We start from the raw sequence: 24,795 nt of genomic DNA on the forward strand, positions 1-24,795 counted from the left end.
TAATTTATAAATCTAAAAATGTTTGTTGCACTTGAAATCTGAAACCATATCAATTACTTTTGCATATCTCATTGCATTAAAATCTATTGGCTTATCTTGTATGTTGAATGAATGTTTTACTCATGGGTGATTTTGTAACAACATGTATTGGTTTATTAACTAGAAAATTTCAGAAAATTTGCTCATGAAGTTATTTAATTCTTCAAATGTTGAAAATTTGACTATGTATACAATATCTAAATAACTCATTTTTAATATTGTCAGAAAAATCTTTAGTAATGGGGAATCTATCTGGCAAGTGCATAACAAGGGCCATACATTTTCTGAAATTCTAATTTTGTTAAAAGTCCCAGTTTTTATGGCACAAGTACCATGGAATGTTTGAAGTGACAGATTTGCATCACTTCTTTTCAGGAAAATGGTTGCCACATACCTAATTCTCAAGAACTATAGTTTGATGCTTTTCCTTTCCAATAAAACTGGTGTCTACTCCCGCTTACAGCTCCCACAAGAGCACATGTGCTTTTCCTCAAAACTTATGGCCTGTTACAGTTTGGATGTGAGTTGTCTCCCAAAAACTCACCGGGTGAGACAATGTGAGAAGATTCACAGGGTTAATGATTGGGTTTTGGAACCTTCACCCAACAGTGAATTAATGACCTGATGGGATGCACTGAGTGGTAACTGAAGGCAGGTGGGGTGGGGCTGGAGGAGGCGGGTCATTAGGGACGTGACTTTGGGGTATATATTTTGTATCTGGCCACTGGAGTCTCTCTCTCTCTCTGCTTCCTGATCATCATGTGAGCCTCTTCCCTCCACCACACTCTTCCCCATGATGTTTGGCCTCACCTGGAGCCCTGAGTAATAGAGCCGGCTGCACGCCCACTGAGACCTCTGAAACTGTGAGCCCTCAAACTTTTCCTCCTCTACAGCGGTTTTGGCTGGGTCCTTTGGTCAGAGCGGCAAAAAAAGCTGACTAAAACATGACCACAGATGCATTTTGTGTGTACTTCTCATTTAATCACATTGATCATTAAAAATGTACACTTAAAGGTTGAGATTTAATAACAGTAATGATTTTTCCTGCTTCCTGGAGGGCATTTTTAAGGTGGTGTTGTCTTGATTCATGCTGAGGTACTGTCAATTTTATTATATATACATTTTTCACCATCAGTGCAAATGTCAACACAGTGAAAAAGGCAGATAACCTTTTCCAGGGTCTCAGATTACATTTTGAAAACTGGTGTTCTGCCTTATGTTTCATTTATATGAATCTTAAGGTACCCCTGAAATTAATTTGCATGTCTCTCTGCTTCACTGAATAGAATATTCTGGCCTTAGGTCATCAGTATGAACATGAGTTATTGTATTGGGTCATAATATATGTATCATAACCTTAGGGGCAGTACAGGTGCTATTAAACACTAAATTAAACTAGGAAGTCTTAGCAGTTCAGTTTACTATGTATTCTCTACCTTCCTACCAAGTTCTAGCAGCTTCCAGCCCAACTGCTTCTAATAATTTTTCCGCAACTCACCTTAGAATGCTTTAAGTATTGCAGAGTAAACTAATTTACCATGATTAGTGTTTCTTTACTAGTTTAATTTGATAAATTCTCTCCTGAGAAAAACATTAGTACTTTTCCTTGAAAACAAAGTGCTGTTGTTCATTGATGACCTTTCCCTACCCGACTTGACCCTGAAGGCTTGTATCTCATAGTTTAGGAATTAACTTTACTCTGGATGCTAAAGCTACTGGAAGTCTAAACTGCTGCACAGGGAGAATTATCATATTGTATGTGACATATCATTTGAATACTTGAAATTCTTCTAATTTCTATGTGCTCTCTGGAAGCTGCTTTTGGAAGAGTTTACTCATCCTAAAGCAAGAACTTCTTGACTGTAAGTCTGCTGATCATTGGGTGATGCACTGTGCCTAGCAGAACAGAGGACAAGTGAGACAGAACACTTAATTTTGAGTTTCTATGTTGGACAAATTTACCTGGCAACTGCAAAATCTGCATTTCTCTAAATGTTCTGTTGTAGATAGGAACATATGACTTAGTATATGGGATAGTTGCAGTGAGTGTATTTCTAATTAGAAATGAAAGTGCTCAAAATTCATTGTCACAGTCTATTTGTGAATTTTCATTTACTGGGCTTCGGTCTTCATATTTTACTCCAGAAATTCTGTGTAACAACCTCACTCCAGGAGATATTACTATTAAGGGTTCGTAGAGTAGTGCCTGAAAATTGATGCTTTACAATGATTTGAATGTATGCTTTCCTCTTTTGGCAAAAGAAAATATCATTTTGGGGAAAATGCATCATCCAATTAACTATTATTAAAAGTCCATAAAAACATTAAAAATATAATTACCAATAATACTATGCTCTTAAACAGATATTATTTTAAAATATTATATTTGCTTCAAGCTCTTTTTATGAATGTCTGATTAATTTATTTTGCTTGCAACTACTTAATCAAATTATTATTTTTATTGTTTATTAGTTTACAGATGAAAATTTTTAATTTAAAAAATAGTTTTGAACTTACAGAAAACTTGCAAAGACAGAATGCCCTGCTTCCCTTATTATTAACCTAATAATAACAGGTTAAATGATGGTCCCCAAAAGATATGTCCAAGGTGACCCTATTTGAAAATAGGGACATTGTAGATGTACTTGAGAATCCTGTGACAAGATGGTGCTGGAGGTAGTGTGATCCTGAAACACAATAGGACTGGTGTGCTTATGAAAAGAGAATAGCATGTGAGCACATGGAGAGACACAGGGACGAAAGCCAGGGGACAAGGGACAAGGATATGAGAACCATGTTGCTGCAAGCCAAGGAAGGTCAGGATTGTTGTAACCTCTAAAAACTAGGGGAGAGGTGGGAAAGAATTCTTCAAAGGGAACATGTCTTCCCTCTGCCTTGATTCCAGAACTGTGAGAGATTAATATCTGTCATCATTGGGAGACTTATAATTATCTACAGAAGTATGATATTTCATTAAAATTCATAAATCAATATTGATTATTAAAATTAATAAACCAGTATTGATTGATTAAATAATTAAATTTTAAATATTAAAATTAATAATCAAGTATTAATACATTGATACTTTTTTCACATTTTTTATTTGTTCTATTAGTTTTACCTGACAGTAGAATGCATTGTGATACATCATACACATAAATGGAGTATAACTTCTCATTCTTCTGGTTGTACGTGATGTAGAATCACACCAGTCATGTAATCATATATTTTACACAGGGTAATAATATCTGATTCATTCTACTATTCTTCCTACCCACATGCCCTTTCCCTTCCCTTCACTCTCCTCTGCCTAAACCAAAGTACTTCCATTTTTCACTAGCCACCCCCATTGTGATTTAGCACCTGCAAATCAGAGAAAACATTTGGCTTTTGGTTCTTTGGGATTGCCTTATTTTGCTTAGCATGATATTCTCCAGCTCCATCCAGCAAATTCCATAATTTCATTTTTCTTCAAGACTGAATAATATTCCATTGTGTACATATACCACAGTTTCTTTAACTATTCATCTGTTGAAGGGTATTTGGTTGGTTCCATAGTTTGGCTATTGTGAATTGAGCTGCTATGAACATTGATGTGGCTGCTTCACTGTAGCATGCTGATTTTAAGTGCTTTGTGTATAAACCGAGGAGTGAGATAGCTGGGTCAAATGGTGGATCCATGCCCAGTTTTCTGAGGAATCTCCATACTGCCTTCCAAAATGGTTACACCAATTTGCAGGCCCACCAGCAGTGTATGAGTGTACCCATTTCCCCACATCCTGCCAACATTTTTTTTTTTTTGGTACTGGGGATCGAACTCAGGGCCTTGTGCTTGCAAGGCAAGCACTCTACCATCTGAGCTATCTCCCCAGCCCTTCCTGTCAACATTTATTGTTGCTTGTGTTCTTGATAATTGCCGTTCTGACTGGAGTTGAGATGAAATCTCAGAGTAGTTTTGATTTGCCTTTCTGTAATCGCTAGAGATGTTAAACATTTTTTCATATGTTTGTTGATCGATTGCAATTTCTTCTTCCATGAAGTGTCTGTTCAGTTCCTTAGTCCATTTATTGTTTGGGTTATTTGTTTCTTTGGTGTTAAATTTTTTGAGTTCTTTCTATATTCTGGACATTAATGCTCTGTGGTGTATGTGGCAAAGATTTTCTTCTACTCTGTAGGCTCTCTCTTCACATGATTGTTTCCTTTGCTGAGAAGAAACTTTTTAATTTGAATCCATCCCATTTATTGATTCTTGCTTTTATTTCTTGTGCTTTAGGAGTTGTGTTAAGGAAGTCAGGTCCTAAGCCAACATAGTGAAGATTTGGGCCTATTTTTTCTTCTATTAGGCACAGGGTCTCTAGGCTGGTGCCCAAGTCTTTGATCCACTTTGTGTTGAGTTCTGTGCAGGGTGAGAGATAGGGGTTTATTCTCATTCTTCTACATGTGGATTTCCAGTTTTCCCAACACAATTTGTTGAAGAAGGTTTCTTTTCTCCAATGTATGTTTTTGGCACCTTTTCTGGTATGAGATAACTGTATTTATGTGGGTTTGTCTCTGTGTCTTCTATTCTGTTCCATTGGTCTACATGTCTGTTTTGATGCCAATAACATGCTATTTTTGTTACTGTTGCTCTGTTCAAGGTCTGGTATTATGATGTCTCCTGCTTCACTTTTCTTGCTAAGGATTGCTTTGGCTATTCTTGGTCTCTTGTTTTTCCAAATGAATTTCATGATTGCTTTTTCTAATTCTATGAAGAATGTCATTGGGATTTTAATAGGAATTGCATTAAATCTGTATAGTGCTTTTGGTAGTATGGCCATTTTGACAATGTTAATCCTGCCTATCCAAGAGCACGGGATATCTTTCCATCTTCTAAGATCTTCTTCAATTTTTTTCTTTCATGTTCTGTAGTTTTCATTGTAGAGATGTTTCAGCTCTTTTGTTAGATCAACTTTCAAGTGTTTTATTTATTTTTTTTTTTTTGAGGTTATTCTGAATGGGGTAGTTTTCCTAATTTCTCTTTGAGAGGATTCATCACTGATGTGTAGGGATGCATTTGATTTATGGGTGTTGATTTTATATCCTGCTACTTTGCTGAATTCATTTATTAGTTCTAGAACTTTTCTGGTGGAATTTTTTTGGCTCTTCTAAGTATAAAATCATGTCATGGGCAAATAGTGATAGTTTGAGTTCTTCTTTTCCTATTTGTATCCCTTTAATTTCTTTCATCTGTCTAACTGGTCTGGCTAGAGTTTCTAGGACTATGTTGAATAGAAGTGGTGATAGAGGTCATCCTTGTTTTGTTCCAGTTTTTAGAAGAATGCTTTCCATTTTTCTCCATTTAGAATAGTGTTGGCCTTGGGTTTAGCTCAGATAGCTGAGGTCCATACTTCATTAAAATTTCCTTAGTTTTTACACAATGTCATTTTTCTGTTTGAGCATCCCATGTAGGATATTATATCACACTTAGTTCTCATGTCTGTTAGGCTCCTTTTGTCTGTGACAGTTTCTCAGATTTTCCTTGCTTTTAATGAATTTGACAGTTTTGAGGGATATTAGTCAGGTATTTGGTAGAAAGTGTTCCAATTGGATTTTGCCTGAATTTTTTTCTTTTTTGATTGGGTTGTGTGACTTTGGGAAGAATACTAGTGACATAGGGCATGTTTCACCACATCCTACCTGGGGTTCATATTATTAGATAGTTTATCAGTGTTGATGTTACCTTGGACACCTGTTGAGGTGGTGTTTAGGTTTCTTCCTTGTAAAGTTTTTCTTTTTCCTGCCTTTCTATATCGTATGTTTTAAAGGAAGTAACTATGCAGAGCCATGCTTAAGGAGTGGGAAATTATGCTCCACTTGCCTGAGGGTAGAGTAGCTACTAAAATTAAATAGGACTCTTCTGCCCAGGAAGTTTGTCTTTTTTCCCCATGTATTTACTCAGTCATTTATTTATATCTGTGTGACTCCTGGATATTTGTGTAATGCTTTGAGTTATAATCCAATACTTTTTGTTATTATTATTGTTGAAATTGTTTGAGCTTTGGACCTTGGGAACGCCTTGTGTTGGTTTCTGTGTGCTTTTGGATGTACCTTATCATTGTGAGGTTTTATTTTTTTTTAAGCACTTTCTTAATTTTTGGTAGTATAAGAGGTTCCATGCTTAGCTTGTGTATTTCCTGCCTTAGTCCAAGAATTAGACATTTGTGTAAGGGGCCTGGGTTCCATTTATTAGAGAATGTAATTAGAAATCAAGATCTTGGGCAGTAGGTGTGGTTGCTGCTCCTGGGACATTGTTATTTCTAGGCTGTGTTGGCTGATGAAGCAAGAAAATATATGTGTGCATACTAACTTGTTTATACATATTTCTAAGTATTTCTGTTTGGATGCATCTGTGTCTATATTAAACTAAACATGAGTTCACATTGATGTCTCCAACCCTAATCCACTACCACATGGATCATTATGGCTTCCTCCCTTACTTTTTTCTAACTCCTATTCAAACCTTCATTGAATTACTCAATTTAATTTAATTTTTGATGTACTGGGGATTGAATGCAGGGGCACTCGGCCACTGAACTACATCCTCAGCCCTTTTAAAATTTTATATTTAGACAGAATCTTGCTAAATGTTGCCCAGGTTGGTCTCAGCTGCAGGATCCTCCTGCCTTGACCTCCTGCGTTGTTGGCATATAGATGTGTGATTTACCTAATTTTAAAATTCCAGTATGTACGTACAGAAGTATTAGAATTATTAACCCATATTCTGCAAATACTTTAGCAGCTGAAATGACTTTAGTTTTATATACTCCATAAAGTTATTGAAGTCAGCACCTTCCCCTACCCCTTCCATTTGAAATATGGATAGACTGTTTTATTACATTTTTCATTCTACTCTGGGATTCCTTCTTACCTCCTGAATGATTTTTTGAACTTCACATTATGTTAAAATTTACTTTTTCTGCTGTAAAGTTCAGTGGATTTTGTCAAACACATGATGTCATGTAGTCACAGTTCCAATATTATACTGAATAGTTTCACTTCCCTAAAAAAACTTCCCTAGGCCTGATTAATTTTTATTTGGACAATTTTAAAGATATGAAGAAATACAGAAAACAAAATATTAAACATCTGGGGAACATGTTATCAATAATTCATAAATGTTTACATTTTGTCATACTTGCTTTATATTTTCTAAAATAAAAGATCATTAAGTCCTCTTAATTAAGTCTTCATTTCTCTTCCTCCACTGTTACAATACTGGTCTTTCCTGTCCATTAGTTTATGCTTTACTAGTTGTAGATCTGATACTAAACTATAAATAGCATAGTTATATGTGTTCCAGTTGCATTTTATATAAATTATAAATGCATATGTAACTATGAAACTTATTTTATTCTCAAGATTATGCTTCTAAGATCCATCTATGGATCATAATTTTAATGAATTTATAGTGTTTTTATGAATATGCCAAGTTTTATTCATCTGTATCTTTAGAATAGACATTTACATTTAGATTTTATTTTTGCTATTTCATATGCTCTCTGAATATTCTGTACATATTTCTCCAGGCATGTGTGTAAGAATTCGCCTAGAATATATAGTTGTAAGTAGAATTGCTGGAACTTGTGACATGTACTTTTTATTTATTTTTTATTGGTTCTTTTTAGTTATCTGTGACAGGAGAATTCATTTTGATATAATTATATAAGCATGGAATATCTCTTAGTTAGGACACCATCTCACATGATGGCGGGTGTTTTAGTCAACTTTTTTGTTGCTATGACTAAAGAACCCAACCAGCACAATTGTAGAGGAGAAAAGGTTTATTCAGGGGTTCATGGTTTCATAGGTCTCCATCCATAAATGGAGCCCCTTGGGATTCAACGTGAGACTGAACATCATGGTGAAGTGTATGGCAGAGGGAAGCAGCTCACAAGGTGACCAGCAAGCAGAGAGAGAGAGTCTCCACTCTCCGGATACAAAATATATACCCCATAGCCACGTCTCCAGTGAACCACTTTCTGCAGCCACACCCCACCTGCCTCCAGTTACCACTCAGTTAATCCCATCAGGGATTAATTCACAGATTAAGTTAAGGCTATAACCCAATCATTTCTCCTCCAAACCTTGCATTGTCTCACACATTAGATTTTGGGGACACCTTATATCCAAACCACAACAGTGGGATTCACTATGTCATGGTGTGTACTTTTTCTACTTTACTTCAAATGACCTTTGCTGCCTTTACATTTTTGCTAATCTGATGGGTGTGAAAAGTTATCTTTCCCTCACTTTCAGAGACTTTGCATCCAATTAGGTCATTTTCTTAGCAACTACAGGCAATTTTGACAGGAGTTTGGGTTTTTTATCTTAGGAGACATTTGTTACTATTTCTAATAGTTTTTTCTATGTTATTTTCTAAGACATCTGCTTATCCAGAACTTACAAAGATGTTTTGGAATCCCACTGCGCCCAAATTCTCTGTTCCAGAATCTGTCATGAGGGACACTCTATATCCAAAATATGAGGTAAAGTAATGAATGATTTTTCTCTGTTAGAACTGTTACTATTTAATATTTAAATCGTGTAATTGCTTATGACATTAAACTTTACTGTATAGTTGTTATGTAACTTGTCAGACAACCATTGCTATGGTCAGGATTGATTGGATGGCACAATAGAAACTATGCATATGTAAATAATTGCTATGTGTATACATTATGGATGTATGTACAGATATATATCTACATACTTATAAAATTAAAATTTTGTATATATTTCTATAAGATATAATTGTAATTTGTATATTTATTTTAAGTGTTATACTTATGATATTACTTTAATCAGTCAAGAACCATATTCTGTTTTCTCTTTGAAAGAATATTGTATTTGAGAATTGAGATATGAAGTCATATGGGTTGTTTAAAGGATCTTCATGGTATTTTCATTTACTTTTATTTTGATAATCCATGAAAACTGAACAGTATTTATTATCAGATGTTAGATAATGATTAAGAATCATTATTAATTTTGTTGGCAATGATAATAGTATTGTTTTATAGCTTACGGTTAAGTCCTTATAATTTTGCTGGAAAACCAAATGAAAAAGTAATTACATAAAACTTCCATATTTTCATATTAGTCTTTTGTGGAAAAGCAAGTTTCATTTCAAACTAGCCTAGAAGAACTGTCAGGGGACCACATTTACAAAGTGGTGGGAATGAGCATACAGAGGCATGTCCACTTAGCAAGGTCTCAGCGGAGGCACTTATTCAGTTTTCTCAGGTGGAAACTAAAAAGTAGTCTTAAAGATGCATGACGTTTTGGTCATCCCAACATTACTCCCATTTCAGGAGAGAAGACACCAGGGGCTAGTTTATTGAGGAATTTGCTTAATCTGTTTAATAACTAATGACATTAAATATTTACATTGAAATATAAATATTTACATTGAAAAAACAGTTTAGTAGCCTTCTTCAATTTTCACAATTTTAAAAGCACCATGGGGTTTCATTCATATTTTAAGCAGCTGAGTGGGTGAAGATTCTATCTCCATTTCACAGGCAGTGTATTGTATTCAGTCATGCCTTACAACAGTGAACTGGAACATCATTCCCTTGCTTTTGAAATACGGGTTCGACTGGCATCTGGCATTTTGGTACTGGTAATTGAACACAGGGGTGCTCTACCGCTGAGTTACACCCCTAGCTCTTTTTATTTTCAGTTTTGAGACAGGGTCTTCCTAAATTGCCGAGGCTAATCTCAACCTTGTGATCTTCCTGCCTCAGCTTCCCGAGTTGCTGGGATTACAGGTGTGTGCCATTGTTTTAGGCTGTGCATCGATTATTAATGGTGTTTAGATTTATTTTATTTGCATACTATTTTAGTTAGCTTACTAAAATATATCTATCAGAAACAGAAACAAAGCAAAAAAGATAAAAAGAAATCATAAAGAAAGCATAACAAGGGCAATAGCATAACAAAGCCAGAGATAAAATGAATACAAAGAAATTTGATCCATATGTGCTGTTTCTTGAAATGGGGTCATGAATTTACCTATTGATTCAGATGTTTAGAATATTAATATTGAAACATCTTTGTTTTATGGTTACTTGATGATGCTATATTGTTATTCTAGGTTATGTTGAATTCTAAGAGGCCATATATTTTCTATTTTTAATATGTATGCACAGGTGAATTATGTGTATGAGAACCAGCTGCCAAAAGTAAAAGGGATCATGAGACCAAAAAAAAAAAAAAAAAAAAAAAAGGCAGACAGATCCAGGACTGCACAAAGTATAATATATTGGGAACTTACTGACAGATGCCTGTCTTGGGTAGTATCAAGTTAAGCAAGTCACTGTACCTCAAAGCAGGAAAAGAGGTTTATATGCAAAGTTAGACAAAGGTAGGCTGTGGCCAACTGCAATATACCTGACCTTTCTCAAAAACTATGAAAATGTTTAAAGGTCAGTTGAGAAACAGTCCAGGTATCAGTGGCCAGCATAACATGCTTGACTGGCTCTTTTAACAACTTTGTCCTATAGGGCTTGGGATATGGTTCAGGGTCACCTTGTGGGCAAAGTGGTAGTTAAGACCAAGATGGCTGTAGTCTTACCAATCTGGACCCTTACATGCATTTTTTTCCTTTGTTGACTTTTGCTACCAGATTTATTCTTGCTTTCATCTTTTTAAACATTCTGAAATTGATATAGCATAGGAATAATCTTCAAAATATGGAAGAACTCTTTTTTTGATACAGCACTTATGTGGAAAAGTGTTTTTAAAAATTTTTAAACTTGTTGGAATTATTTTATTTAAATTTTATTTTTAATTCTTATGAACATAAGAAAATAAATTCTTTAGAATACCTGTTTCTTAGAATTTATTGATATTTGCTTTGTGGTTTATTAAACATTCCAATATATTATTACCCTATGTACATGTATGATTACATGAATGGTATGAATCTACATCATGCACAACCACAGAAATGAAAAGTTGTTTCTCATTTGTGTACAGTGAATCAGAATGCAATCTGTAAATTGCATTCTGTAAATATAAAAAAGGAACCTAAAACAATTCCAATGTCTATCAATTATGTGGTATTACATATAGTTATCATTTTTACATTGTTCAGGACTAAGAAGAGCACAGGGTTTGGAATCAGATAGTGTTGGATTTGAATTCCTCTTACTTCCTAGGTAAATTTGTACTGTTAACCTCTTGAAGTCTCAGTTTTTTGTATGTAAAGTGGATGTTTTGAGAATTTAGTGAGACACTATATAGGGTATTGCCTGATAAATACAAGTGTTTAATTAATAGGTTTGACTATTGTGTTATGATATAAATCCATTTTTTAGTGGTATATTACTTTCATTTGATCTAATAACGACTTTGATTAATTGGGGGTTTTGAATGAAATTGTGTTTTGTCCATTTCTTCATATGTTTACTTAGTGTGATAAGAAATCATTTTATCTTTACTATGAATTTTAAAATTATGAATTTATATATTTCATCTCTAAATTTAAGTGATTTAATTTGGCCTATTTAATGCTTAAATTCTGCTATAATTTGTTAATTCCTGTTTTATTTCCTTTTTGTGTTCAGGAATATTTTCATTTTATTCCTTTCTTTGTTGCATTTTTTTGTTTTTGATGTGTTGTATCAGTAGCATATGGTTAATTTGGCCTTACAAGTATTATTTTATTTGGTAGTTCTTGTCTAAAAATATTCTGTTTTGTCTTTTGTTAAAAGACCACTATTTTCTTTAGCAACATAATCATGCCATTTTTAATGGCAAGAACTATTAATACTTAACAAAATGGACAAGTAGCATATGAATGTTTTCTTATAGCAAAAATTCAAAAATAAAGACGTAAATGGCATAGAACATTTCTCAACTTGAATACTATCCTTCAGTTCCCCTTTCCCTGAAGTTGACTACTGGTAAGTGCATTTTTGTAGCAATTCAGAAGTTTTCATTGTCATTTGTGTTATACAAGTTAATGTTTTTACACATATAGAATTGCAATTTCTATTTTTCTGCATCTTGATTTTTTCTTTTAAAATATCCTTGAACACATATATTGTACACATGTGTTTTTCTGCTTGGAATTTCTGGTCCAAGTGTATGTATATTTAAAATCTTGGAAGATTAATGTGTATATTTTCATATCCTTTTTTTCTTTCTAGCACAGTCTAATGTTTTCATTTACCTAAGGAAAAATGTGTATAAAGATGCCATGAACTAAAAAGAGAAGGTTAAAAATATAAGTATATAAAAAGATTGCTTTAATGCAAAAGATGGGTGACTGTTAATTTGCATCAGTAGGTGTGGCATCCATGGAAAATCTCACATCTCTTTCAAGAGAATCTGTTAGAGGAGCATGCTTACTGCCAGCCTCTAGGTGCTGTCCTGTAGATCTACCATGATATTCACTCTAAGGCCATGCTTACTCTCAGCTGCTCCCGGCCAGGGATGGAACCCAAAGTTGTTGGCAGAACTGATGCATTCCTGCTTGATGTGGGATTGCTTTTGTGGGCAACTTTGGCTCAGGCCCTTCCACTTAGATCTTTCTCAGAACTGCTCTGTGGTCTAAAGCTCTTCCCATCCAATCCTTCTCTCATCCCTTTTCTCAGATATCAGAATGGCATCATTGTTGGGAGGTTTCCCCCTGCCTATTCCCTCTTTCTTTATCCTTTACTGTTGGCATTTGCTTTTACTTGAACTGATATAGGAGGGAGTGTTAGATGAATACAGTGCTTCTTAAACTTATGTTTGATTATAGAGTAGGCATGTATTTTATAGGAAAGTGTGAATGTAGGGCATTGAGAGTAGGTAAAATTGTCTGATAAAAAGTAGAAATTGTACCAAGAATGGGATTAGTGAAAACTGGTGATCATGGAGTAGCCCATTGGAATGGAGATCCAAAAGAAAATCAGTACTGGAGGATTTTGTTTGTCCCCCATTTCCAGGAGGAAAAAGGATCCAACAGGATTTCTGGCACAAGGAGATGGCTCAAATTCACTAGTTCTATTCACCAGAATGAAACTCCTGGTTCTTGTGAATGGACAGTGGTATTTAGATATAAAAATCTATGTACTCTATTAAAAAGCAAATTTAACCTATTTATATTTTGTGATTACTGGTATTTTTTGTTTTGTCAGTTATGTTTTTTGTTGATTCTGTCTCTTATTTTTTCCTTTTATTCCTTTTCTTAAACTTTTTTTTGTATCTTTCCCCTTTTTACTTAAATTCAGTGACCTGGATATAATATATTCTGATTTCACTTTTTCATTGCTATTAAAAAAAAAATCTCACACATATTTAAGCACATCAAAAATCAACAGAATCCATATCTTTCCTCCTTAAAGGACACTTAAAAACGTTTTACTTTACTCCTTCCTGTGATCTGACACATGAGTCCATTAAATATTTCAATTTCTGATAGCTTTTAACTTTCACTTAATGCATCATAATAACTCAGAATTAGCTAGAAGCTTTACTGATTTATTTTCTTATCACTATTTCCTTTCCTTATATTATTCCCTTTCTTCTGTCATTTTTGTTTTGCTTATTATATTTTTAACTAATTCTTTCTGTGAGGGTCTGTGGGTAATAAATTTTTGGAGTCTTTGTACTCATGGATGTGTGTTATTTCTTTTGCCCTGCCTCTTGCATTCCAATTGGACTGGGCATAAAATTCTTTTTTTTTTTTTTTAAATCATTTATCATTACTAGAATCTAGTATTCTATTCCATTTTTAATCATTATTTCTATTTTTTGTCATTATCAGGTACTGGTAATAAGTACTCAGAAACTGTCATTCTTCTCATTCATCCCACTAGGCACTTAATGGACTTGTTTAAACCAAAGACTTGTGTCTTTTCACATTTCATGTAAATTTCGTGAAAGCAAGCAACTTTGCTTTTTATTGTGGCACCTCCAGCCTCTAGAATATGAGCTTGCACATAGAGATGATCAACATGTAGTTATCTGATGAATGAAAGAACAGATAAAATGTAAAAAGATACAAGTCCTCAGTTTAAGCACCTACATGAAGTGTCACGTGTGTTTAAAACGGTCCCCAAACATGGTGCTGAAGGACTGGCGAGCGTTCCTAAAGGAAAGAAGGCTGCAATGTACCTTCCAAAGAAAATAAACATTTTGGATCAGCTTCCTTCAGGCATAAGCTGTAGTGCTGTAGGTCATGAGTTCATTGGTAATGAGTCAACAGTATATATTAAACAAGGTGTATTTAAATAGAAAACTCATAAAATAAGGTAACGTATTGATGAGTGAAGAAAACCAGATACTCACTTCCCAATGAGCAATGCTCACTAATTCAGTGCTTGCAGTGATTTTACAGAAGGTAATTACTGCAAATAATATGGATCAACAGCACATGTTTTCTGTATCTGTCCTTCATATAGAATGTAAGCTCCACGAAAGCAGCACTTTGTTTTTCCTTGCTGCACCTCCAGCCTCTAGAATGGTGTCTTGCACGTAGAGGTGATGAGCATGCATTGATCTGATGATAAATTTTTGCATTGGATGTCATGCAAACAATAACTACAGTTGCAATCTTGGACAATATCTTGGCAAGTTCCAAAGTTCCAACATTTGAACTGTATTCTCTTCTTAAAATAACCATTAACTGTTAATAAGCTCTGCTCTTTTGCTATCATAAAATATGGTGTTAAGGGTTTTGTCCTTGTTTCATTAAAAGTATCATTTTAAATGTGTAATACCTGCTATTTCATTATATTTTAATATCTTGCACAAGCACAAAATAGTTCCAAAATCTCTTGTACAACATGTAGTTTGTCATTTCAGAAGGATGGTGAAAGCATTCAAGTATCTTTCTGTTATATTTAATAATTCTCTGTTTTAATTTTTTTTTTAGTTGTAGATGGACAAAATACCTTTATTTTATTTATTTTTAAGTGGTGCTGAGGAACAAACCCAGTGCCTCACATATGCCAGACAAGTGTTCTACCACTGAGCCACAACCCCAGTCCCTGTTTAGTAATTCTGTTAATTTTACATTGTGCTCCAACTATTTCCTAAAAATATAACATAAGTCTGGGTGCAGTGGCACACATCTGTAATCCCAGGAACCCAAGAGGCTGAGGCAGGAGGATTACAAGTTCAAAGCCAGCCTCAGCAACTGAGGCCCTAAGCAACTCATTGAGACCCTGTATCTAAATAAAGTATAAGAAAAGGGACTGGAAATGTGACTGACTAAGAGCTCCTGGGTTCAATCCCAGGTACCAAAACAAAATGAAACAAAACAAAAAACAAAAGGATGAACAAAAATTCAATACTGATGATTCCTAAATTATCCATTGCCTTCCCCATTGTCAGTGATAATTACATGATACTTTAAAACAACTGATTATTTTATTCAGTTTGAAATCCTTTACATGATTATTTTATTTATTTTATTTCAATTTGAAATGTTAGATTTTGGGGCCTATGGATTTCAGCAAACAAGTAAAGCCACAGCATGATTTAACATGAATCCACCTAATCATGAATGCCACCAGGCTGTCAAATTTAGACCTTTTATTGTTTTTTTTTCTGTGTATCCAAGTCATTATAAGATAGGGAAGTAACATATGTAATAATTGTAATTATTGTAGACAATCCTGTGACTCACTCTCTCTATATATAGACAGAGCATATGTATTATGATTTCATCAATGGATAGAATTCAAAGTATAAAACATTGAAGGAAATTTTCATTCCAATTTATTTTTAGAATGCTTGCTTGTGTTTGAAAATGAATATTTATTTATTTACCATAAATCCAGATAATATGTCTTATTCATAGTCCTCATGTTGACATGCTAAATAAATTCAAAGCTAACTTATGAGAACATATGGTCATTGATCACTGGAGATAAAGGATGTCAGAAATAATACAAAAATGCCCATTTGGCTAAGGGCCAATGCTGAAGCCAAACTCTGGGTTTGGTCAAATACTGAGGCCATAACTGGACATTAATGCATCTTTAGAAAGTGTTTTCTAGAATTCTACCTCTTCCATAATTTAAAAAATTTTGGTAATAGTAATAATGTTGTATTCTGAAGTTACAGTGATCACAGGCATTTAAATGTATTTCACAAGATAATTTAAAACTTATCTTTTATCACAGAGTGTTCAAACAAGCAGAATTTTAACTGAGAAAATTTTGTCTGAAAGCGAGGAGTGTATCACTTTAGATAATAACAGAATAAGTAAGGTATGTATGATTTTAATTCTGAGCTATGGATTGGTTACTCTTTCTGCCTACAAGTCCAGAAATTATTGCTAGTAATTCCAGAAGTGATTTCTTGGTACTTCCACCTTCTGGGAAATGGCTTAGACTAGTCAGTGGTATCTTTATAAAGGATACATCTTCACTGTCTCAAATATGCTGTCTTTACGACACTCCAAAGACATTATTCATGAATCAATGGCAGCATATCTGCTGTGAGTTTTTCTAAAATTTCCAGTTTTCCTTCTCATTCTTGCCTTGTACTTGAATGATTAAAGGAACACGTGTATGAGCCTTTTGACTGAATAGAGAAACCGTTTCTGGCCATGAAGCAGACTAAAACTGATGGCTCTAAATGGTGATTAGATGCATACTCATGATTCCAGTATCTCTACAGTTCCCTAAGTAAGCTTACGGAGTAACAAATACGATTGGAAAGAAAGGAAATAGTGATTGAGGGCAGAGGAAGTAGTGATTGAGGGCAGAGGCTGAGTAATGCCTGAACTTTATGGGGGACTAACAGGAAAGTTTCATTTTTCTTCACAGTGCCTTCAGTCCTCTACTCCCCTTGATGATATCTTGAGTGTGTGCCCTGAACAAATCCCTGAAACTAGGTTAAATATACCTCTGGGCTTCCTGCGCTGTCCCCCACAGTCAGGGAATACTCCTTTTCAGAAGGGGATGGTCCTACTTCTCATATGGATCACTGTTTTGCTGGCTTCTTGATAGCACTCAGTGAACATTTTCCGTCTTGTATGTTTGATCTTTTTCTTCCTCAGCAGCCTGGGGTTATACCATTCATGTTCACTGTTCTATCTACAACACCTATAGCAGTAACTGTTTCTTAAAAAAAAAGATTGAATCAATAAATGACACTTTTCTAGGTTGGAAAGCCATTTACACTTTTTAGATTGTGGTGGTAGCATCACTTGCATCTACTGATTATATATTCTCATTTTTAGTAGCTGCTTCTTTGAGTCTATCCTGCTATAGTCTTAAAACAGGTATGAGTATGTCATTCATGACTCAGAAAAACTCAACAAATCTACTTATCAAATAGAATGAAGTCAGAGTGCTTAACTAAGCCTCCTAACCTGGCCTCATCTATATTTTTGTTACCTACTATTTTACCTCTACTTCCATATAACCTCCATGTATGCTGTACTCTGACCACACCAGAAGTCTCATGGACTGATATTCCTGTCACTTGGACATTTTCTGCTTGCTGAGGCTGTTGCCTTGTCCTGGGATATTCTCTACCCTTTCCCAGTCTACAGAAGTGTTGCTGTCTTCACATAGTAGTTCTAATGCTTCCTGTTTAAGCTGGTCTATCCAGATTCCTACCTGTTCAGGACTGGTTTCTCCCTCTCCTGCATTCTTTTTACACATGATTTGTGCCATCTTTACAGTCATTGCCACAGGTGTTTTGGATTACAGATTTATCTTTTGCTGTTTGCACTATTATCCAGTCTGAGGGCATGGAATGTAACATTTCCTTTATACTTTCCACTCTAGTACGGTAGAGTTTTTCAGCTCTTTGAATATAATAGTCTTGGTGCCATTATAGTAATATATAATATTTATATGGTCCCCTGAAGTAAAAGATTGAGGTTGCTGTGATTAGAAAATTAATAAGATAATTTTCTTTATTATATATTTTGCTGAGTTAATTGATGGGCTTTAAATCCTCTACCTCTTCAAGAAGTCAGTGACTTCAAAATCAGTAAGAACCTGTTTTAATTAGTATTTCTACATTTCATTAATTTACCTACACAATTATTATTAGCCAACTGTCATATGACATTTTAGTTAACCAAGTAGTGACTATGGTTAATAAATATTTCTCATTCAATTATTTTGCAGCCTTTCTTACTCAGAAAATCTGCATCATTTGACAATATCCCAAAACGTTGCAGTACACAACCTATACAATTGAAGGTATTGTAATTTCAGCTTTTATTATTCAAAAGAAGTGTTTCTATTTCTAGCAATAATTGCCTTACAATTTTTCAAAAGCATTCATATATATTTCATATTTTAGTCTCTATTTCTAATTATATTTTGAGTCAAATATAGTTTCCTGAGATGGGGAAATACAATGTCATGGATGGTTAAGATCTCTAGTGCACTTTGGTACATCTTAGATACATAACTAGTTTGTATGAAATTGTTGTTTGGAATTTGAGTCTAAATTCACTATAAAAAATATCTCTATAACACATTATTTATTAGTAAAATAAAATGCCATAAATTTATTTATAGTGTCTCAATAAGCAGGAAATGATATATCAAAGGATTAGAAATTCTTTTTTTTTATGAATAATGAGTATTAGAGTTTCAATGATTATAATTGAAACCAGATTTTCAGCTTCTGCTGTTGTAGCATGCAGCAGACCCCAGCTGCCAGCCGGTGCCCTCTTTCCAGGTTCTTGTCTCATGAATTTGAAGAATGAAATCCACAGACGCAGAAGAGTGAGCGTAAAAGAGTAGAATTTATTCAAGTGAGAAGAAAAGAGACAGAGCTTCCTCAGGGCGAGAGGGGACCTGGCTGGAGTTGTCACTTGAATGTACTAGTCTAGGGACTTATATAGCTACTGGGTAGTGGCATTGATCAATATTTATGCTAATCAGATGTTGGGGAAGTCCCAAAGCTATTGGGCAAAATCTGTTCTAATCAGCTTGAGTCTGTAGCATTCACTCAGGTCTGTCTTGCCTTCCTTTTCCCACTGCCCTGGGACAAAGGAGTTGGCTGGAATGTTTGGAATTTGCTTCTACAGGTTAATCTAATGGAGTGGACTTTATATTTAGAGAAGCCTTCCTTTATGGAACCCATTTCCTTAACTGTCTGCCTGTTTTACTATCTGTCTCTTCTATCTTATTCATTAATACACGATTTAAAACATTTTCAAAAAAGTGTTCAAACTATATTAATAGTAACTATAATTGAATTAATTTTTAATGTGGAGCAACTAAATTGATTATATACTTTTTTCACTTCTTTTTTCCTTATTAAGAGAGCAAAATCTGCAGTTGAATTGAGAAAGAAGTTCACCACCAAATCATTAGAAATCAAGGATGACATTGGAAGAAATCTGAGAGTGTTGATGTTCCAGAAAAGAAGGGCCCTGGAGCTCCAGCTCGCTGAGCAAAATAAGGCAGAGATGCACCCCTCTACGAGAGCAAGTATAGATGAACACTTGGAGAGTACTCAGGACAAGAGCCATTTTGAAGATGTGTCTCTCTCTCTCGTTGAAGCATCGAAAAAAGCTGGTGTTACTTACATTATTTATCCCAAGAAAAAGAAGATGAAATGGAAGAAAAAACTGAAAATGCTTAAGCTTACCAGTGTGTATAAAGAGTTAGCCAAGGCTCCCAAAACCATTCAAAGGTCCCGTTCAAGCTATATTATTTTATAATTTAAGAAATATATTGTGGTTTTGGCCTCAATTTTATAATTTCACCCAGTGAAGTTTTATTATCTTACTTAGCAGTGAAAATATGCTGAACTAAAGGTTCAATCCCTCAAAACTTTAAAAATACATGGATGTTTCATAGTATTAATATGTGAGTGGCTCAAACTATAAAGTGGGGATATGATTTGGGATAAAAATCAGTTTGATGACTGAATGAAGTTGCTCAGTGGAAAGAAAAAAAAATCTAAAAACTTATTTGTTAGATGTAGTTGGGTATGAAAAACCAACTCCTACTCCAAATGAATACCACCCATTCAAAAATCAAAATAGATTTCTGGTATTTAACTGTTTTCAAATTTTAGCTTTTTATTGAATGAGAAATAGATATCTAGACAAATTGGGTTTTGTATGTTCTGAGCCCTTCTTCAGAGATCAACACACAAAAATATTTTTTCTCCTTACTTGGAAGTAATAATAGCTAGTATATTTAAAAATATGGAGGGACCTGAAATCAGCAAGTGAAAAACTCGAGGTATGTTCATGTTTAAGTGTTTGCAGAATATCACTTCTTTTCTTTTTCTTTATTTATTTTTCACTGTACTTCAGACCAATTAAATCAGAATCCTTTTTTTATGCTTTTATTAGTACATTATAGTTATGCATACTAGTTGGGTTCCTTTTGACATAATCGTACATGTATGGAATTTAATTTGCTGCATTTCAGTCCCTAGTGCCTCCTCTTTCCCTCCCCCATTCCCTTTCTTCAACTCTACTGTTCTTTCATTTATTTATTTGATTTACAGATATACAGAAAGGTGGAGTTCATTGTGGCATGTTTATATATGTACATAGCATAATTTTATCAAATTCACTCTGTATTTCTTTCTCTTTCCAGTCCATCCTTCCTCCCCCTCAATTGCTTTTCTTTACTCTTTTGCTCTTCCCTCTATTCTTATGAGATTCGATCCCCTTTATCCCTTTTCTCATTACTTTGCTCTAACTTCTGCTATATGAGAGAAAACTTTTGACCTTTGATTTTCTGAGTCTGGCTTATTTCACTTAACATGATATTCTCCAGTTTCATTTATTTACTGGCAATGCCATAATTTCATTCATCTTTACGGCCAAGTAAAACGCCATTGCATCACTTTCTTATAACCAAAGTGTTGTGCAAAATGATTTTCAAAAGTTCCTTTATTCTCTTTAGATATCCCTGGATGATAGGGTTTATTAAACTTATGTCCTTTTGAAAAGTAAAAACTTCCCTCATGATAAGGAAATAAAAAAATTGTGTTCACTTTATTGTTATAAAGACTTTCAGGCTCTGCAAAAAAGTTCCTTATCTTTTGGTGTGGTTGATTACTTATTATTTTTGAACACCGGGGCATAACACTTAAGTGTGAGTGACAGAGTGAACAGAGGCCAACTGCAGAGGAGAATGCCATGCCATCCTGAGATCTCTGTATACTTTCCTTTCTCTTCTGCAATAAAAGTTGTATGTGGAAGCTTTTTTTGTTAGGCCATCTTTAGGATGTTTTAGGTAGATTTCTCTAAGTTAAAAAACATTTTAAATCAGAACCAGAAGTTTGCTTATATGTTTTTGGTACATTTACTGATTTCAAAGTATTATGAATCTTCACCATCTGACTAAAGGACTTAGGTGATTTCTATGGAAAGGATATAATAGATTAAACACTGCTTCTGTGGGATGTTTTTCTGCATACGGACTCTTCATCATTTTGGGTATAAAGTTTTACCATTGAAAGAGATTATTTGCCTTTATTAATAGCCTGATTTAAACTTTGTATATGCTGCCAACAGGCATGACAGGGACCATACGATGAACCTTTGGTGGTGGCAATAAAACAAACTGTGCAGTGTTTATCCAATACAGCACATTAGTACAACTTTCTTTCTTTCTTTCTTTTTTAAATCTCAAATTAATTTACCACCTAAATGTAGGTAGGAAATAATCATTAGTTCAAAACAAGTTATGGAATAATTTTTTTTTATACCTTTATTCTGTTTATTTTTATGTGGTGCTGAGGATTGAACCCAGGGCCACACATGCTAGGCAATCACTCTACCACTGAGCCCCAACCCCAGCTCCTGGAATAACTTTAAAAATAGTTTTATTCCTATAGTAGAAGATCTTTTTCACTAACTTTAACGTGGTAACTCAGAAATAGTCTTCTTACCATTTCCTGTTTAACCTATAAGCTTGTTGAATCACAGCTCTTCTTGGTGGGCTCTTTTAATGGTTAGAGGTAGACTTCATGTGTTCTCATGTAACAAGTCAAATCTTGACTCTGAAAAGGAGTTCCTGCAGAAGGTCATTTGAGCAGATTAAAGACCTAGACTCATGCCTATCCCTTCAGTCTTCTTGCTATAGGTTACCCCTATTGCCTCCACCCTCAGCTAGGTCTTGGCTGGATGCTATATACCTGTACTAACTTTGCAGCTTTACTCTTTCTCTTCAGGTTTCCCTCTGCTTTGGTCCTTAAGCCCAGTGTTGAGAGACTAACCAGGGAGCTACAAGAAGAAACTTTCCTCGACAGGTTGATCAAGCAGTGAACCATTCCTACTGATGACCTGTCTGCCTTGACTTCTTATACCCATGGTTTTCCTGTTTACCTGGGAGTCTGTGAATTGCTAGTCTCTTGGATCTCTGTCAGTGCTCTGACTTCCAGAACGGAGTAACATCCTCAATCTGAGATGTAGGCCTGCCCTTTTGCTGATGGTTTTCTTATACCCATAAATTCCTCTCCCTGGGTCCCATTCTAGAATAATTGCCTTTAGTCTGTACTTCCATTATCAAAGCCTTGTATGACCTGCTCCTGAAAGTCAGTCTGTGATCTCAGTCTTGGTTTTCTGGGCCCATTTTTTTGCTAAATCCCCAAGAGAGGCAGAGTTTATCCCTTTGCCCACTCTCAGCAGGATATGACACATTTTCCTTGGTTGTTTTTATTCTTCCTTTGGGTCAGAAACCTGTATATTTGAATTCTAATCCCCATTCACTAGGTCCTTGGTGACCAGCCCAAACTAATTTCTTCTGCTGTTTCCCCATCTGGAAGATGTGGAGCTTATCCACATGATTTCTGAAGTAACTTTCAGCTCAAAGATCTCATAATTCACGTAGTAAAATCGACCTTATTCTTGCACAAAGGAAACATTTTGAGCAAACTGTTTAAACTGTTTAAACAATTATTTGTTTCCTCAAATAGTCTCACATCTCATTGCAAACTCATTATGTATTCTGACTTGACAGTCTGACTTTTTCATACTGGCAGGTGAGATAGCAGGTTGACTTACCTTGGTTCCTCCCAGTGAAAAACAATAACCATACTCATGGCTATGAAAACATAGGTCTAGACCTGCAATACATAAAGAAATATTTCCCTTTTGGGGTGGAAGTAAACAGCAAGTCTTCTTTTCTGATCTTTCTTTTTTATTTGGACTATTTAACTTCAATGATCTGGGGCTATAACTTTTCCTTGTAAAAGTTCATTCACCATCTGCATTTGCTTTTTATGTTTTTCTAGAAAGTTGTGTAGCAAGTTCTTATTTTCTTTAAAGTATTATACTTTACTTGGTAGTAAAAATAACACAAGTTTATTGTAAAGAAATTTAGAAAGTACAGCAAGCCTATCAAGCCGCAACATATTTTGGAATGTTTATATGGGAATACATTTTAACAAATCTATGTATATGAGTGTATGTGTGTAAATTGTGTTTTTATATCTGTATAGAAAGTTTGGAATTTTATACATCAAACTGTTACAGTAACTTTCTGGGTTATAGGGAATTTGTCAGATGGGGTAGGTTGAGACTCAGTGTTTTACTTTATGCCCATCTGTATTTGTGTGTGTGTGTGTGTGTGTGTGTGGGAGGGGGGGTGCTGAATATTGAATCCAGGACATCTAACTGCATTTGTATCCCTTTTTACCATTGATTCTGAGACAGGGTCTTGTTAAGTTGCCCAGAATGGACTCCAACTTATAGTCCTCCTGCCTCAGTTTATGGACTAAGGATTATAGGCATGTATCTGTGCCAACCACTTCCATATTTTTTGAATTTTTTTTCCTGAATAAACATGTATTTTAATTGAAAAGAACATTTCTTATTTCCTATTTTAAAAGTCTTTTGGGACAATGATGTGAAAAGTAGGGATTCTTAGAATGTATTTTCACTTATTATAGCTGTATTTCTGAGTAGATCAAAGGACCCTACCAATTAAACATATTGGTCTTACCCCAATTCATGCAAAAAATAAATGAAAATTTTTGTTTTCAATTTCAAGTTTTTCTTTCATAAATCTTTCTTAAAACTTCTAGAGTTGTCTTTGCTCTCTAGTTGGAAAGTATTAGGAGAAAACCAAGAAGTAAGCAGGTAGTGAACAAATAGTAAGGGGTGTGTTTGAAATAATTACTTTAGTTAGAATTTGTTTTGTGTGCACATATGTGTCATTGGTTAAAATTTTATGATTCATGTATATGCATATTCCTATTTTCCTGGAGTACATCATAAGAAATGTTTTCTAATATAATTTTTAAAAATTTTTGTTTAAAAAATTTTTTAAAAAATTTTTTATTTGTTCTAATTAGTTGTGTATGACAGATGGAATCAAATGTGTAGTTGTTTATGGAGCTCAGTGAGGATGATACAAAGACATGTTATAACTCTAGGACCTCTGCCATCAGAGTAAGCTTGAATAATCTATTAAGAAATTTACTAAATATTGGGCTGGGGTTGTGGCTCAGTGGTAGAGTGCTTGCCTAGCACACGTGAGGCACTGGGTTTGATCCTCAGCACCACTTATAAAATGCATAAATAAAAAATGAAGTTATGGTGTCCATCTACAACCAAAAAAAAAAAAAAAGGAAATTTACTAAATATTCACATCATTTGCTATTCTAAATTGGTGTCCAATAGCAGTACATGAAGCCATCATGCATACTTATGTGGACCTCAGTTCCATCTATCATCTATATCCCCTGACCAGAAAAAAAAAGGTTAAAGGACATTTCAATTTTTGTCAAGGTCGATTACTTTGAGATCATGAGAATACTTTTTGCTTT

The 24,795-nt window shown here is 34.6% G+C and overlaps 1 protein-coding gene across 1 annotated transcript in view; it reads left to right on the top strand.

Annotated features, from left to right (window-relative positions):
* LOC124972202 (tetratricopeptide repeat protein 6-like) overlaps positions 1 to 24,795 on the top strand; it is a 149,384-nt gene that overhangs the window by 33,077 nt on the left and 91,512 nt on the right. Inside the window, exons 4-7 of the mRNA XM_047536465.1 lie at positions 8,460 to 8,564; positions 16,203 to 16,289; positions 18,168 to 18,242; positions 19,319 to 19,692. Of these exons, the coding sequence (XP_047392421.1) occupies positions 8,460 to 8,564; positions 16,203 to 16,289; positions 18,168 to 18,242; positions 19,319 to 19,692 (641 nt within the window). The remainder of the gene's footprint in view (positions 1 to 8,459; positions 8,565 to 16,202; positions 16,290 to 18,167; positions 18,243 to 19,318; positions 19,693 to 24,795) is intronic.

Source organism: Sciurus carolinensis, chromosome 2 (assembly GCF_902686445.1).
Source record: "Sciurus carolinensis chromosome 2, mSciCar1.2, whole genome shotgun sequence".
NCBI lineage: Eukaryota > Metazoa > Chordata > Mammalia > Rodentia > Sciuridae > Sciurus > Sciurus carolinensis.